Source organism: Callithrix jacchus, chromosome 12 (genome assembly GCF_049354715.1).
Source record: "Callithrix jacchus isolate 240 chromosome 12, calJac240_pri, whole genome shotgun sequence".
Lineage (NCBI taxonomy): Eukaryota > Metazoa > Chordata > Mammalia > Primates > Cebidae > Callithrix > Callithrix jacchus.
In genome coordinates this window covers 115826971-115845762 of record NC_133513.1, presented here as the reverse complement: position 1 = coordinate 115845762, position 18792 = coordinate 115826971, and the positions used below count along the sequence as shown (strand labels likewise).

At 38.7% G+C, this 18792-nt stretch overlaps 1 protein-coding gene across 12 annotated transcripts in view; it reads right to left on the bottom strand.

Annotated features, from left to right (window-relative positions):
- Positions 1–13002: 13002 nt before the first annotated feature.
- The window catches only part of PLEKHA1 (pleckstrin homology domain containing A1), a 67017-nt gene continuing 61227 nt past the window's right edge, over positions 13003–18792 (bottom strand). For 5 of the 12 annotated variants that reach the window (XM_035269340.3, XM_035269339.3, XM_035269350.3 and 2 more), the window contains exons 11-12: positions 18260–18349; positions 13003–15738 (exon numbers count right to left, since the gene is read on the bottom strand). In XM_035269340.3, coding sequence (XP_035125231.1) covers positions 15424–15738; positions 18260–18349 — 405 coding nt within the window. In that variant the 3' untranslated portion in view covers positions 13003–15423. Of the gene's footprint in view, positions 15739–16915; positions 17065–18259; positions 18350–18792 lie in introns of all 12 variants that reach the window. The other 7 variants (XM_078346698.1, XM_035269343.3, XM_078346699.1 and 4 more) reach the window with 3 other exon arrangements.

Sequence of the window (18792 nt, the reverse complement as noted above, 5' to 3'; positions counted from 1 at the left end):
ATGTGGAGGAAAAAAGGGGAAAAAGTTTGGTCCAAGAAGGCAGTTCTGAACTTTAGCAGTCCTGTAACTTCCCACTCCTAAACTCCTAAAAGAGGAGATCCTTTTTTCCTGTGGCTTAAGCCAGTTTGATTGAACTTTCTTCTGATAGCTGGAAATATCTCAACAGAGAGAAAGAAAAAGAAATTAAATTGAGGTGAAGGCTGGCAAGATGGCCAAATAGGAACAGCTCCAGTCTGCAGCTCCCAGTGAGATCAATGCAGAAGGTGGGTGATTTCTGCATTTCCAACTGAGGTAGCCGGCTCATCTCATTGGGAATGGTTAGGCAGTGGGTGCAGCCCAGGAGGGCAAACCGGAGCAGGGTGGGGTGTCACCTCACTCAGGAAGCACAAGGGGGTGGGGAACTCCCTCTCCTAGCCAAGGGAAACTGTGAGGGACTGTGCCATGAGGAATGGTACATTCTGGTCCAGATACTATGCTTCTCCCCACCTCCTCGCAACCCGCAGACCAGGAGATTCCCTTGGTCTCCTACACCACCAGGGCCCTGGGTTTCAAGCACAAAACTGGGTGGCCATTTGGGCAGACACCGACCTAGCTGTAGGAGTTTCTTTTAGTTGTATCTGGAACACCAGTGAGACAGAACCATGCACTCCCCTGGAAAGAGGGCTGAAGCCAGGAAACCAAGTGGTCTAGCTCAGCAGATCCCACTCCCACGGAGCCCAGCAAGCTAAGATCCACTTGTTTGAAATTCTCACTGCCAACACAGCAGTCTGATGTCAACTTGGGGCACTCGAACTTGGTAGGGGGGAGGGGCATCTGCCATTACTGAGGCTTGAGTAAGTAGTTTTCCCTTAACAGTGTAAACAAAGCCACTGTGAAACTTGAACTGGGCAGAGCCCACCACAACTCAGCAAGGTCCCTGTAGCCAGACTGCCTCTCTAGATTCCTTCTCTCTGGGTAAGACATCTCTGAAAGAAAGGCAGCAGCTCCAGTCAGGGGCTTGTAGATAAAACTCCCATCTCCCTGGGACAGAGCATCTGGGAGAAGGGGCAGCTGTGGGCCCAGCTTCAGCAGATTTAAATGTTCCTGCCTGCTGGCTCCGAAAAGACCAGCAGATCTCCCAGCACAGCGCTTGAGCTCTGCTAAGGCACAGACTGTCTCCTCAAGTGGGTTCCTGACCCCCATGCCTCCTGACTGGGAGATACCGCCCAGCATGGGAAGACAGACACCTCATATAGGAGAGCTCCAGCTGGCATCTCGCAGGTGCCCTTCTGGGACTAAGCTTCCAGAGGAAGGAACAGGCAGCAATCTTTGCTGTTCTGTAGCCTCTGCTGGTGATACCTGAGTCTGCAGTGGACCTTTAGCAGACCTGCAGCAGAGGGGCTTGGCTGTTAGAAGGTAAACTAACAAACAGAAAGGAATACCATCAACATCAACAAAAAGGATGTCCACACGAAAACCCCATCCAAAGGTCACCAACATCAAAGACAAAAGGCAGATAAATCCATGAAGATGAGGAAAAGCTAGTGCAAAAAGGCTGAAAATTCCAAAAAGCAGATCCTCCAAAGGATCACACTCCTTGCCAGCGAGGGAACAAAACTGGATGGAGAATGAGTTTGACAAATTGACAGAAGTAGGCTTCAAAAGGTGGGTAACAATCTCCTCCTAGCTAAAGGAGCATGTTCTAACCCAATGCAAGGAAGCTAAGAACCTTGAAAAAAGGTTAGAGGAATTGCTAATTCGAATAACCAATTTAGAGAAGAACATAAATGAACTGATGGAGCTGAAAAAACACAGCACAAGAACTTCATGAGGAATATACAAGTGTCAACAGCCGAAGTGATCAAGCAGAAAAAAAAATATCAGAAATTGAAGATCAGTTTAATGAAACAAAGTGTGAAGACAAGATTAGAGAAAAAAGAAAGAAAATGAACAATGCCTCCAAAAAATATGGGACTATGTAAAAAGACCAAATGTACATTTGACTGGTGTACCTGAAAGTGATGGGGAGAATTGAACCAAGTTGGAAAACATTCTTCAGGATACTATCCACAAGAACTTCCCCAACCTAGCAAGACAGGCCAACATTCAAATTTAGGAAATACAGAGAACACCACAAAGATACTTCTCAAGCAGAGCAACCCCAAGACACATACTCATCAGATTCACCAAGGTTGAAATGAAGGAAAAAATGTTAAGGACAGTCAAAGAGAAAGATCAGGTTACCCACAAAGGGAAGCCCATCAGACTAACAGGAGATCTCCCTGCAGAAGCCCTACAAGCCAGAAGAGGGGGGGGGCAATATTCAACATTCTTAAAGAAAATAATTTTTAACACAGAATTTCATATCCAGCTAAACTAAGCTTCATAAGCAAAGGAGAAATAAAATCATTTATAGACAAGCAAATGCTGAGAAACTCTGTTACCACTAGGCCTGCCTTATAAGAGGCTCCTGAAGGAAGCACTAAATATGGAAAGGAAAAACCAGTACCAGCCACCACAAAAACATACCAAATTGTAAAGACCATTGACACTATGAAGAAACTGCATCAACCAACAGGCAAAATAACCAGCTAGCATCATAATGACAGGATCAAATTCACATATAACAATATTAACCTTAAATGTAAATGGGCTAAATGCCCCCAATTAAAAGACACAGACTGGCAAATTGGATAAAGAGTCAAGACCCATCAGTATGCTGTATTCAAGAGACCCATCTCACATGCAAAGACACACATAGGCTCAAAATAAAGGGATGGAGGAATATTTACCAAGCAAATGGAAAGCAAAAAAAATCAGGGTTTGCAATCCTAGTCTCTGATAAAACAGACTTTAAAGCAACAAAGATCAAAAAGACAAAGAAGAACATTACATAATGATAAAGGGATTGATGCAACAAGAAGAGTTAACTATCCTAAATATATATATGCACCCAAAGCAGGAGCAACCAGATTCATAAAGCAAGTTCTTTCTACAAAGAGACTTCATCTCCCACACAATAATAGTGGAAGACTTTAACACCTCACAGTCAATATTAGATCAACGAGACAGAAAATTAACAAGGATATTCAGGACTTGAACTCAGCTCTGGACCAAGTGGACCTACTAGACAGAACTCTCTATGTACAGAACTCTCTACCCTAAATCAACAGAATATACATTCTTCTCAGGACTACGTCACACTTACTCTAAAATTGACCATATAATTGAAAGTAAATCACTCCTCAGCAAATGCAAAACAATGACAATCATAACAGTCTCTCAGACCACAGTGCAATCAAATTAGAACTCACGATTAAGAAACTCACTCAAAACTGCACAACTACATGGAAACTGAATAACCTGCTCCTGAATTACTACCGGGTAAATAATGAAATTAAGGCAGAAATAAATAAGTTCTTTGAAACCAACAAGAACAAAGACACAACGTACCAGAATCTCTAGGCCACAGCTTAAGCAGTGTTTAGAGGGAAATTCATAGCACTAAATGCCCACAGGAGAAAGTAGGAAAAATCTAAAATCAACACTCTAATATCATAATTAAAAGAACTAGAGAAGCAAGAGCAAACAAATTCAAAAGCTAGCAGAAGACAAGAAATAACTAAGATCAAAGCAGAATTGAAGGAGATAGACACACAAAAAAACCCTTCAAAAAATCAATAATCCAGGAGCTGGTTTTTCAAAAAGACTAACAAAATAGATAAACTGCTAGCCAGACTATTAAAGAAGAAAAGAGAGAAGAATCTAATGGACACAATAAAAAAATGATAACAGAGATATCACCACTGATCCCACAGAAATACAAACTACCATCAGAGAATACTATAAACACCTCTATGCAAATAAACAAGAAAATCTAGAAGAAATGGATAAATTCCTGGACACATACACCCTCCCAAGACTAAACCAGGAAGAAGTCAAATCCCTGAGTAGACTAATAACAAGTTCTGAAATTGAGGCAGTAATTAATAGCCTACCACCCCCAAAAAGCCCAGGACCACATGGATTCACAGCTGTATTCTACCAAAGGTACAAAGAGGAGGTGGTACCTTTCCTTCTGAAACTATTCCAAACAATAGAAAAAGAGGGATTCCTCCCTAACTCATTTTAGGAGGCCAGCATCATCCTGATACCAAAACCTGGCAGAGATACAACTAAAAAAGGAAATTGCAAACCAACATCCCTGATGAACACTGATGCAAAAATCCCCAGTAAAATACTAGGAAACTGGCTGGCCAGACATCAAAAAGCTTATCCATTATGATCAAGTTGGCTTCATCCCTGGGATACAAGCCTGATTCAACATACGCAAATCAATAAATATAATCCATCACATAAACAGAACCAACGAGAAAAACCACGATTATCTCACAAAGGATGCAGAAATGGCCTTTGATCAAATTTAACACTGCTTCATGATGGAACGTATCTCAAAATAATAAGAGCTATTTATGACAAACCCACAGCCAATATCACACTGAATTGGCAAAAGCTAGAAGCATTCCCTTTGAAAACTGGCAAAAGACAAGGATGCCCTCTCTCACCACTCCTGTTCAATATAGTATTGGAAGTTCTGGCCGAGACAATAGTCAAGAGAAAGAAAGAAAGTATATCCAAATAGGAAGAAAGGAAGTCAAACTGTCTCTGTTTGCAGCTGACATGATTGTATATTTAGAAAACCCCATTGTCTCAGCCCCAAATCTCCTTAAGCTGATAAGCAACTTGAGCACAGTTTCAGGATACAAAAATCAATGTGCAAAAATCACAAGCATTCCTCTACACCAATAATAGAGAGCCAAATCATGAGTGAACTCCCATTCACAATTGCTACAAAGAGAATTAAATACCTAGGAATACAACTTACAAGGAATGTGAAGGACCTCTTCAAGGAGAACTACAAACCACTACTCAAGGAAATAAGAGAGGACACAAACAAATGGAAAAGCATTCCAGGCTCATGAATAGGAAGAATCAATATTCTGAAAATGTCCATACTGCCCAAAGTAATTTATAGATTCGATGCTACCCATCAAGCTACCATTATCTTTCTTCACAGAATTAGAAAAAATACTTTAAATTTCATATGGATCCGAAAAGAGCCTGTATAGCCAAGACAATCCTAAGCAAAAAGAACAAAGCTGGAGGCATCACAATAGCTGACTTCAAACTATACTACAAGGCTACAGTAACAAAAACAGCATAGCACTGGTACCAAAACAGATATATACACCAATGGAACAGAACGGAGCCCTCAGAAATAAGATCACACATCTACAACCATCTTATCTTTAACAAATCTGACAAAAACAAGCAATGGGGAAAGGCTTCCCTATTTAATAAATGGTGTTGGAAAAACTGGCTAGCCATATGCAGAAAACTGAAACTGGATCCCTTCCTTACACCTTATACAAAAATTAACTCAAGATGGATCAAAGACTTAAATGTAAGACCTAAAACCATAAAAACCCTAAAAGAAAACCTAGGCAATACCATTCAGGAGATATAGGCATGCACAAGGACTTCATGACTAAAACACCAAAAGTAATGGCAACAAAAGCAAAAATAGGCAAATGAGATCTAATTAAATGAAACAGCTTCTGCACAGCAAAAGAAACTCTCATCAGAGTGAACAGGCAACCCACAGAATGGGAGAACATTTTTGCAATCTCTCCATCTGACAAAGGGCTAATATACAAAATCTACAAGGAACTTAAATTTACAAGAAAAAAACAACCTCATCAAAAAGTGGGCAAAGGATATGAACAGACACTTCTCAAAAGCAGACATTTATGTGGCCAACAAACATATGAAAAAAAAGCTCATCATCACTGTTCATTAGAGAAATGAAAATCAAAACCACAATGAGATACCATCTCACACCAGTTAAAATGGTGATCATTAAAAATTGGGAAACAACAGATGCTAAAGAGAATAGAAAAAAAAGAAAAAAGAACAAGTGATTGGATTGGAGGCAAAAAAAAAAAAAGAGAGAATATGGAGAAACAAGAACACTTTTACACTATTGGTGGGAGTATAAATTAGTCCAATCATTGTGGAAGACAGTGTGGCGATTCCTCAAGGATCTAGAACCAGAAATACCATTTGACCCAGCAACCCCATTACTGGGTATATACCCAAAAGATTACAAGTCATTCTACTATAAAGACACATGCACACATTTGTTTATTGCAGCACTGTTCACAATAGCAAAGACTTGGAATCGACCCAATTGCCCATTAATGATAGACTGGATAAAGAAAATGTGGCGCATATCCACCATGGAAGCTGGATTTACCTGCAGCTGTAAAATGGGTGAGTTCGTGTCCTTTGCAGGGACATGGATGAAGCTGGAAACCATCATTCTCAGCAAACTAACACAGGAACAGAAAACCAAACACCACATGTTCTCACTCATAAGTGTGTGTTGAACAATACAAACACAGGGAGGGGAACATCACACACTGGGGCCTGTCTGGGGGTTGGGGACTAGGGGATGGACAACATTAGGAGAAATACCTAATGTAAATGACAGGTTGACCATGGCACGTGTATACCTATGTAACAAACCTGCATGTTCTGCACATGTATCCCAGAACTTCAACTATAATAATTTTTCAGTGAAAATGAAGAAAAAGAAAAGAAAAAAATATATATTATTTCCAGACATGTTGAAGATATTTAACAAAATTCAATCACCATTAAGAAAAAAACTCAATAAAATATGAATAATTGGCCATTTCTTTAATCTGATAAAATACTTCTCAGCCCAAAAGTCAGCAGCACACTTCATGGGGAACCAATAGAGTAAGCTTGTCCAACCCACAGCCCACGGGCCACATGTGGCCCCAGGACAGCTTTGAATGAGGCCCAACACAAATTCATAAACTTTCTTAAAACATTATGAGATTTTTTTGTGATTTTTTTTCTTTAGCTCATCAGCTATCATTAATGTTAGTGTATTTCATGTGTCGCCCAAGACAATTCTTCTTCCAATGTGGCCCAGGGAAGCCAAAAGATTGGACACTCCTGCACTGGAGGCTTTTCCACTAAATTCAGGGGTGTGACAAAAATGACTACAGTTAGTCATTCACGCACACAGAACTCAGTGGGTTCTCAGTGCTGCTCAGAATACCCTAAATGTCCCTAGTCCATTCCTTCTCCACAATCCTAGATATCTTCTATTCTCTCCTCATGCCTTTCACACCTTTCCCCACCTTACCTGCAGTTGAGAATTCTGTTTCCTGGTTTACTAAGGCAAACAGACTTTCAGAGAGTATCCCTCCACATCTACCCACTTAGCCAGTGGCTGCACCACACACTGTGCTTTCCCGCCACAGATAAACACCTGTGCATTCGGAGAAGTCAAGCCTTCCACTTGTACACTAGCTTCCAACTCATCTCCCTTCCTCAAGGACTTGTTCCAACAATTCTGGACTCTTCTACATCATCAGTCTTTTACTACTGACTCATTTCATCAACAAATAAGCCACCATCTTTTGTTATTTTAATTTTTTTTTCCTTTGAGACAGTGACTCACTCTATCACCCAGGCTGGAGTTCAGTGGCACAATCAGCTCACTGAGGCCTCAACCTCCTCAGGCTCAGGTGATCCTCTCATCTCAGCCTCCCAAGTAGCTGGGACTACAGATGTACACCACCACACCCTGATAATTTTTGTATTTTTCTAGAAATTTTCGTATTTCTGTATTTTTTTTTTTTTTTTTTTTTTTTTGCCATGTTGCCTAGGCTGGTCTTGAGCTCCTGGATTCAAGCTATCCTCCCATCTAGGCCTCCAAAAGTGCTGGGATTACAAGCAGGAGCCACCACGTCTGGCCAAGCCACTATCTTAAAAAGAAAAGATTACTTTTGCTACTAGCAACCATCCCCTTTCTCCAGTCCTCTTGCAGTAAAAACTCCTCAAAAGTAGTTCTATTTGTCCCCACCACTCCACCACCACAAGCCCTGGCAAGATCACCAATGACATTTGCACTGTCCACACCGTCAAACACAATGAGCATTTCTCAGGCTGCCCCTTACCTTGACCTACAAGCGGCATTCACCACATCTGATCACCTCGTCCTGGCTTCATTTTCTTCACTTGGCTTCTAAGGCACCACGTAAGATACCCTTGATGTGGTGGTCACACCTTCTCACTCATCATGGCGACTACCTCCTCTTCTTCCAAAGCTCTTAATATTGCAGTGCCCCAGGGCTCATGCCATGGTCCTCTTTTCTTCTTTCATCTTCATTCTCTCTAAAGGTGATCTCAACCAGTTTCAAAGCCTTAAACAGCACCTAATACCTTGAAGACTCCCACATTTTTATTTCCAGTAATGATGTCTCTCAATTCCAGATTTGCATATCCAAGTGCCTGCCGTTTCTACTTGGATGCCTAACAGACATGCCTAACATTCAATCCTGTGATCAATACTGCAATTAGGATCTTTCCCATCAAACCTTCTCTACCTGCAATCTTTGCTACCTCAGTTCATGGCTTCTAGTTGTTCAGGCCAAAAAACTTGTCATTACTCTTAATTCTTCCCTTCCTGTCACTTGCCATATCTGCTCCATTGGAAAATCTTCCACCTTCAAAAGAGACAGGCAAAAAGCAAATGGAAGAAAAGATAACATGAGTGACAATAGGAACCAAGACCATGAGCATGATGTATGTGAAAGTCATCAAGAAACAGACTCCACTGGGACCAAAGGCCCCTATTTGGAAATAATAAATGTTTTCACAGGGAATAGAATGCATTCATGTCATGAAGATAAGGTACCAAAGACAGGCAAAAAAAAAAGCCGATGTGGCAACTTCCTTACCATGGAAAATTCCCCATACCCCCCCTCTCTTCCTGCCTCCTAAAGAAAACTTATATGAGAGGTATACATACCACATTTTGGGAGGGAAAATAGAAAAAAAGACAATGGATCCTTAAGAGAACAATTTAAAATTTCTCTATCATTTTGGGCCCCCAAATAAACCTTCAGAAATTTATAGTCACATGGCTTTTACTTAGAAGTACCTTTTTCTTTCTTGGGACCCTGCGAAGTGCAAAGGCCCTCTCCATCACAACACTTACCTTAACCCCACCATCACCCATGGGTCACTTCGCTCTCTGATGTGTAGTTTTCCACGCTAGATTTTATCACATATTTGTATTTTCTCTTGGCGGATTCCTTGTGGACACTGTCATCTTCTTAGGCCTCCTGTGTGGTGCACGTCGAACACCAAAGACACCGACTGGACCAACTCCATCAGGTCAAAAGTTCTCCACATGGAAGAAACCTGGTAGCCCACACCAAGTGATTATCTTTATAACCAGGCCCTACAGCTGTTTCCAAAGCAAGAATCCAGCATCTTAAAGCTATTTTAATCTGTTATTTACTCTACCTTATTCTGGTAACCTTATTTATCAAATGTCAGGGCTTGAACTCTTTCATGGAAGTTTTCATCGGATACTTAACTGTGATTGATCCTCAAGTGTTAAATGTAAAGGTGGGTACAAAGAAATCTGTCATTTGAAGTAGTACGGTTCTAGAAATGTTGAAAGCAGATTGAATTCGTTGAATAATCTGGAAGGAATATTTAAAAGGCAGTTTCCAAGACTTCTACTGAGACAGCAGAAGTGGTGTGTTAAGACCCCAAACTCTGATATCAGAAAGACACATTTCAAGCCTAATGTGACTCTGGGCAAGTGACTAAGTCTGCTTCCAAACCTATGGAATAGGAGACAGATGTGACTATAGAAAGAACAACTGAGAGGAGCCTTTGTGCTGATGAAACTGTTCTGCATCTTGACTGTGTCAGTGTCAAGATCCTGGTTATAATATTGTATTACAGTTTTTCAAGATGTTGGGGAAAACTCTGAGTAAAGAGTACAGAGTATCTTTTCCTTTTCTTTTTTTTTTTTTTTTTTTTTTTTTGAGATGGTGTCTCATTATTTTGCCCAGGCTGGTCTCAAACTCCTGAGCTCAAGTGTTCCAATTGCCTCAGCTTCCTGAATAGCTGGGGCTACAGGCGTGTGGTTCTATAGCATTTCTTACAGAAATAGAAACTGACAGGTAGGACATAATTTTTAAAAATCAACTTTATTTTCTAAACCCAGGTAAGTTCTTGGAAATAACTAAAGCTCTTTCCAAATAGGACCAAATACTAAATATTCTCCATTTTGAAAGTTTTATTTCTTACAACTTACAATTGTGTGAACCTACAATTATGTCTACATAAAAAATTATAATTTGTATATGTTGGTTTAAATTTTACATTAATTTCAAAACTATCCTAGGCAATCACATATCTTCTCTAATTTTCTATGGGGGCAATAAACAAACACTCCAAATTACCGAATTTTAAATTTAGCAATGATATAACCAGAAGGTGGCGCTGTTACCACATGAATATACCACAGTAAGACCCTATTAAATGTATCAAAAAATACAAAGATTCAATCAATCAAAATTGTAAATGCTAACCTCAAATCAGCAATATTCTCAATGTGTGTCTTGAGGTTTAAAACATACTGTTTACATGAATCATTTAAAAAATAGACAACATACACAAATTCTATATGGACTAACCTTTCGAAACATAGATTGGTATTAAGCTGTGATATCTTTACATTTTTTATACAAATATTACTTGCCTTACCAACTGTTAACAGAGATTTTGATAAAGGTACAAACACCACTTACAGAAAATTCCTGAACTGCAACTAGCAGTGAAAGAATTGCTAAGAAAGGGATCTCCTTTTTGTTAAAGCAAAAATGTTTACAACTTTCCCTTCTTATTTTGGGTTTAGGATAAAAACATAAAGAATACTTTTCAAAGGAAAAAAAATAAGTTGCATCAGTTAATAATTACCAAGACAAAGATAGCTTTTATCCAATTCCATTTTATATGACATAGAAAGTGACGTTCCAAAACACAAGACACTTGCCTCAAGTCAGACATGGCAGAACTAGAGTTGAAGACAGGCCCCAGGATGCCTGGTCTAAGACAGCCATTATATTCAGACCAATGAGACACTAGGCAAAAAGAAACTTTTAATGCAAAAGGCAATACTTTTGCTTGAACCATGTACTGTTAGCCTAATTCTACTAGTCAAACTAATTTAGATCTTTTCAAAAATGGATAAAATGTGTCCAGGAGTAAGCTTTAAATAAAAATTATGTATCCATACAACACAGCCACTTATTTGGAGCAACATCAACAAGACCAAAGCAGCCGTGGACAAACACGATGGTAACCATCAGGTGTCCAAGACCCAATGGGAAAGAGAGAAACCATTTGGAATATCAGTCACTTTCAAGGAAGGAGGCTCCTGGACAAGAATGACTGAAATTGTTACCCAGGCTATTAGCATCTCCCGTGGCTGGTATGAACAAGAAAACATGGGTTACACATGCAACGGCACATTTTTTTTTTTTTTTTAAGACTAGTCAAGTGCAGTAGTGTGAAGGGGGGAAAAGAGTAGAACAAGGAGTTCATAGGAAATAATTCAAAGCCCTTCCTAAATAGAACCAAATAAATGTTCCCTTTTGAAGTGCTGAGCATGCTGCCACAAAGGGGTAACAAACATAAACATACCCATGATCCACTGTCTAAGGGAACTAGAGAGCTAACAGGCAAAGCGCAGACACAACCCCAAGATCCTTGCATTCTAGGGCAAATGTGTCCCATCAATTTGTAGGAGCAGCATGTTAGAACACATACACCAAGTACGTAAGCTGCTGTTTCCCAAGTCATTTGACTCAACAGAGATCTGAGGGGCTAAGATGAAGAAAGCATTTCACGCAAGAAATGGCCTTCAGAAAAAGAGACTGAGGAAAAACAAGAGACCAAGTCAACGTGTTTTGGAGAGGAGGTGTGGAATCCCATAGGTTATTAGGAAGCAACCTGGTATATTTGGTTAATTACTCTAGCTACACCCTGGGCATAGATCCTAGTGATGCTCCCAAGTTCAGTGAGAAGCCAACAGTTGCAGCCTCCTTGCTAACATGCCCCATGGGCCAGGCAAATCCTCCTCCTTTCGGGGGTCTCAATCTATCTGTTAGCATTGATGGTGGGGGCTTGGCCTAGCTGATCTTTAAGATGTCATTCAGCTTTTGAGGAAAAAGTAACAGATCAAGATGTTCACTTTGATACTTACCCTGCACAATGGCAGGAATAGGGTAATCCAGGAGAGCCCCAACAGGACATGAATAGGTGAGCGGAGATACTGGTTCAAAGTCATTCCTGGCTGAATTTCAGAGGACAACGTATGAACACACCCGGGAAAAGCAGCAGGATCTGACAAGGGTTTAGACACCACAAGCAAAAGAGGGTATCTCAAATCTTGAAGGCAAGTTGCTTTAAGGAAAGAATATTCCAGAATTTCAAAAGTACAATTTATGTAACAAAGCAAACAGGGATACACTTTTCTCTAACGTGTGAAGTTCACACATTGTACATAAACGCCTTGTCCTCACTTACTGGAGAAGTACTGAAGCTTTACCTGTGCACCAAGCACTGCACTAGGCCCTGTATGTGGTGTTCACTGCAACAGATATGGGACATTTATTACCAACAGGGAACGTTTCCAAGGAGCAGCCTCTAACACTTGACATAGTTTGAGTGCATCTCAACTGCCCACCCAGAGATCAAGATGCTCTCTGCTTTCAGTCTTATATCAGGCCATCTAAATAATCATGGAGCCCTGTAAGTAGCCCAGATGATCCACACTATGCTCGGAAGCTAACATTGTAATTTTGCTTTTGAGAACATGTTTTTTAATTAAGAAAAATGAGCAAGTTCATTCCCCTATCAAAAAAATGTTTCCTTCTATGATTTCACATGAAGTGATGCCTTAAGAATTCAGTTCTGATGTTTCTTATTCTTGCAAAGATTACCAAATAATTACTCTGTCTTTAAATATGTAAATTGAAGTCAATCAACCAAACACATCCCTAATCATTTTATTTACTTGTTCACACAAGAGCTGAATGAAACAAAATGAGAAATAAGTCAGAATAAACTCTGTGCAGTTTATTCTCAAGTCATTATACAGTGTTCAACCAGTTTGACATATAAAGATAACAGACTTTAACAGTAAATGTTGGGAGGCACACATATATTCCCATTCTGAAAGAAGACATGTTATATATACAGAAAAAAATGCAGCAAATATTAAGGTATTCAAAGTAATTTTTTTGAACTCAGATGTAACATATTTACCAGAAAAGTGTGTAAGTTTTAAAATAATTAAATAATTTCCACTTATAAAAGAATTGAGATAAATACTAGGAGACCCTGACAATCACAAGAACATTTTCCTATGCTACTGAACAAGGACAGTTCTATTTAAAAATGTCCCAAAATAGAGCTAATATTTTACCACCATGAAATATATCAAATTGCAAATACCAAAATATGCTAAAATGAACATGCAGTGTGGAAGCTGTACCAAAATTAAACAGCATTAGGTTCTTAAATATTGCAAAGTGTCTATATCAGATTTCTCGGGTGTGTTTATGAAAAAGAAACTTCCAAAAAAGCCATTATAGTGAATATATCAGCAGAAAAAGTGATAATTAAAAATCTCTTTATCACTTTCAAATGTAGCTGCAAAAGAGAAAAAAATCTAACTTTAAAAAAATATTAGCTTATGAATAAAAAAATTGAGTGGTATACTCTTTATGCATACAGATTTTTAAACTGATACTATATAATTCTAATAGATCTTAACCTCTGGACCCCACTGCTGTAGTAGGAAATTTTTCTGTTTCAGACAAGAAGTCATCTTAGAAAATGAAAAAGAGAAATTTTCAGTGATATGTACGAATTCAAAACAAAACAGTACAGTAAAATGGCAAAACATAAAAAATAGCAGCATATGAAACTCAAGACTGTTTTTTTAAAGCAAATGTTTAAGATGGAACCACAAAAACGGTACTTACGGGTCAGGCGTGGTGGCTCACACCTGTAATCCCAGCACTTTGGGAGGCTGAGACAGGTGGATCACCTGAGGTCAGGAGTTCAAGACCAGCCTGGCCAACATGGTGAAAGTCCATCTTTACTAAAATACAAAAGTTAGCCAGGTGTGGTGGCATGCGCCTGTAATCCTAGCTACTGAGGAAGCTGAGGCAGGAGAACTGCTTGAAGCCAGGAGGCAGAGGTTGTAGTGAGCTGAGATCACGCCACTGCACTCCAGCCTGGGCAAAAGAGCGAGATGCTGTCTCCAAAAAAAAAAACCAGTATTTATTCAAACTGGTCTATAATTCAACACCAGAAATGAAGAATTCTTTAGAGAGTGCTTCTATCTATATGTCAATGATTAAATGTATTCCCAAGTTTGTTTTCTTTAAAACATATATATTGCACAGGTAGTAGAATACCAGCATTCTGGTATCTCTAACACAAAATGCTATCTTATTTAACACATTAAACTATTCTACTGAAAATCAATTTTATGTCAATGTTTCAAACCAGTCATGTAGGAGGACTTTTTAGCATATGAATCTCAAAACATTCCTAAACAAGATGAAAAAACACAGGCACTTGAATCTAGGTTATTAGTGACAAAAAGGAGAGGTCACAACAATTTCATGACTAAGGGCAGTTACGTCTTTACATATAAACTTGAGGTCTTTCACCGATCCAAATATAGAAATAAAAACTATTTACAAAACTTTTGTAAGAAAATCAGATCTCCCAAAAATTTCCTACCAATTAATGTTTGCTGAATAAAGCACTGACTGCTCCAAGGCCTGATTAAGCTTTTTCAAACAAACATCTAGGACAAAGTTGTCTGAATTCTAGTTTCTCCTTTTCTCTTCCCCAGTATAACCTGCAACCCTTACTGTTGGTCGAATAATATCCTCTATGCAAAATTTGCAACTCGCCTCAAGATTCAGGGCATCAAAAATGGTTGTAATTTCAACACAGTCCACATTGTAGTATAAATTTTACAGCACCACAGACATGATGAGTTTAGGTATCTTGGTCTGGCAATATTTCATTTGGTAATAGTGACCAACAAGGATGTGTAAATACTGAACATTTAATCAGACGTCATAGTAGCATTTTTTTAAATGACCAAAGTAATTAATCAGCATTTTTAATGTTTTAAGTTGTTAAACATTTAAACTGTCAAAATCACTAGGAAAAAATATTACACACACATTGTTACCCACCCAAATGAGAACACACAATGTTTCAGACAGATGACAGTGAGATATTTTGGATTTTTCCTTATTCTTTCTTTTTAAAGAAATTATATTTAGTTTGGCCACTCCCTAGATTCTTGGTTCACCAGCTTATAAAGAATACACCTAAGAGGCAGCATAATATCTGCACTAAAAACCATTTCCCCCTTTATCATCTTTGGCTAGAAGCCTCACGAAAGGAAACTGAGGCAGAGGCAGACAGGCTCCATGCACGTCTGCCTCACACGTCACTGACCGGGAGGCTCGCGTCATCCAAGTCTACTAGGTCACCATCTTTTTCCTGAGGGCCATTTTTACTTTGAGGTTTTAACAGAGCTTGTTCAGTCACTTTGGAAGCTGGTTCTCTTGGAGAGACAGTCTGGACCTTGAAGTTCCCTGGCTTGACCTTGGCAAGAGATTCGTAAAATCCTCGCTTCTCCATGGTAAAGCTTGAGACCAAAGAGTTGCTGCGAGAGGCTGTGGAATGTGAGGTGGTGGCGGCTGCGGTGGCGGGACGGAAAGCGTGTTTGGATTCTGAAGGACCGGGGGAATGCTCCTGCGAAAAGAAGTGACAGTCAGACACAGTCTATCACTAATGACCAGGTTAGTCACTCAGTGTGAGACTTGATCCTCTGAAAAACAAACAACACACACACACACACACACACACAAAGCACAAGCAGAGGCCATGCAGCATAATGTGCAAGTTCTTTCCCAAAGCAATGCATTTTTAGAGGTGAGTTTAAAGCGATGATAGCCAAAAACCATTTCCACTAGGAAACCAGCTCCGTCACCAAAGCCGAATTTGGCAGCTTCTGACACTTTGAAGATTCAGCCAACCTAAACTGAAATACAGTGTTCCAGCTGCAACCGAACTGTGTTTAAAAGAGAACCTCCCAGATGTATCATTTTATTTAAGAGCATATTCTCAGTCAACACTAATTATCCCACATAATTTAGAAAGCAAATATAGACTATGACAACGAAAGGCCATATTTCTTTAATAAGCATGAATCAACATCTTTCAAACATTATTTTGCTGATAAAACTTAAGATTTTCCTTCCCTGAATTTCATTGCAACCAATAATAGCACAGTCTTTTCATATTTTATTTAATTTTACTTCTGAATAGGTCATATATTCATATGGCTTAATATTTTAAAGGTAGCAAAGGGTACACATTTAATCCTATTTTAAACTGTGGTGAAATAATTATCAGTTGTAAATGTTAATTTCAATATGCCTCTAACTAGATCAAATCTGAAGATATCCTTAAATATGGCCATTCTAAATACACTGCTATATACTAGCATTTTATATTCCTTTATACTAGTGGCTTTGAAAACAAAGTGCTACAAATTACCAAAACACTATAAAGTCCTATTAGATGGCTAAATTTCAGAGATTTTTAAATGCCATGCAAACTATAGTAATGTACAGTTTATCCAATGCATATGCATGCATTAGTTTGCATATATTATTAGAACAATGGTGCATTTCACAAGTGTTATAGTATTTTAAAAATCTTAAAGTACATAAAGAAATTGAAACTCTTGCAGCAGTTCAGTATATTAATTTTTATACGTTAATGTCTCTTTCTGTTAGTAAAGTTGTATGTTTTAATTTTTTCTTTTAATATATATATCCAATCTGATGACTACAGTGAAACAGTTTGCGTTAGTATTGACAAAATCAGTTACAATAACTGCAAAAGGCAGTTTGGTTAACTCAACTTTCTATGATCAGTTGTAAGTAGTGAGTAAGTCTGGGCCCTCCACTAAGAAGGCACGTTTGCGTGAGAGCCCACATACGTGCTGCATTCACCAGTTCTTGATGTATACCTCTGTATACAAGGGTTCGACAGCCTTCTGGCCTGCCGCATCTGGAACACAGTGCAAAGCTAAGATTAGAGTTAACCTATACTGGGTAGAGGGAGGAAAAGAGAAAATTCTGCTGACAGTCATAGCTAGATAGTCTAATTTGCCCCCACCACAAAGCACAAAACACAAACATCCTTCTGCAACTTTTCCTCTTCCCAACAGACATTGTTTTTGCAGAGAGTCTCATACTTGACTGCTGAAAAAGTCACATAAAATACAGGCAGTTACAAAATGAACATCTATGAAAATGACTTATTGGATATTTCAAAAAGGATATAAAGAGAATGACTTAACAATTAAGAAATCAGAAACATTAATTTCTATTTATCTGTAGTTACTACTACCAGAAAATAAAAGGCAGTGTTATAATAGTATCAGAAAAAAATATTAAAAGTGTAAGTATCTAGCATATATATCATACTAAATCTACATAATAAAGGCTATCATGCTACATACGAGACTATTTTCTGCAGATGGCAGTGCTACATTTTAAGATACTTTGAATTTTCAGATCTGAGATCACTGGCCATTCCAAAGCTAAATCTAATTCTTTTGTACTTGAACATAATAAAAATCTTTTTTAAAAATATTTCTGAGTAGAACGTGTATTTGTATTTCAATTTTATTATCATACTACCACAGAGATAGTTATGGTAGTTTTCAGAAGCAGACTTCTCAGGTAGGTTTCCAAATGAGCATGAAAACATGAACTGGAAACACTGGGAGCACTGAACTGCATTTAAGGTCCCAGCTGCTATGGCATGGTGAAGCCAAAGGTAAAAAACAAAACAAAAAAACCTCAACTGAAATCAGAGGAAGTGAAGTGGAAACCAAGATGTTCACAAAACTGCGTAATGCTACAACTAAAAGTCTTAATGATCAGGCCATACACCACACTAAGCATCTGTCAAATTATGCCAAACCTAGAGCTAAGACAAAGCAAGGAAATGTTCATTCTTTAGTTGCCCTGCTTGTGAATTTAACACAATACAATTCACAGAAAGTTATGTATATGTAACACTACAAGGAAGCATTAAATTAGAAATGCATTATTTTTTGGAAGTCCAATTGGTATAAAAGTCAACATGCAAATAAATCTCAATAAAGAAAGAAACCAGATGGACTGGGAGGAAGGAAAACAATTCAACAGGATGGGGGGACCCAAGGGAGTATCACCCCAGAGAGCAGGAAACCTACAGAAGACGCAGATCTGCCGGGCCCCCGCTGTGCTACGATGGCGCCAGAGACTGCTTTAATCCAGCTGTGCATCTCTTCAGGGCTATCAGCCTAAAGGAAAACAGAACTCATTCAGTCAACTTTTCCTCAAAATCACCTTCTACTTCTATAAAGCCAATGTATTTACTTTGATAATTTAAATACTATTGTCAACAAAATCACTCTAACACAATTGTTTTCAAAAAAACTGAGAAATTGTTTTTTAAAAACAGGTTTTGCTAGGTCTTACTTCAGAGACATAAATGGAGCACTTCAATGTCAAGATCAGACCCATCAAAAGGCGTCAATGAATATCTCCAGAGAGAAACGAGAGGCGGAAGTCAGAGAAAACCCTTCCTATTTTACTCTACCACTAGACCACCTGAATCGAACGCAAGATTTATGCAGTTGCATAATTTTTTAAAATTCTGACATTATTTTACATATTATTTTTCTGGAAATAATTTCTAGTAGTACCCTAAATCCTACAACAAGTATTGACAGATAAGTCTGGC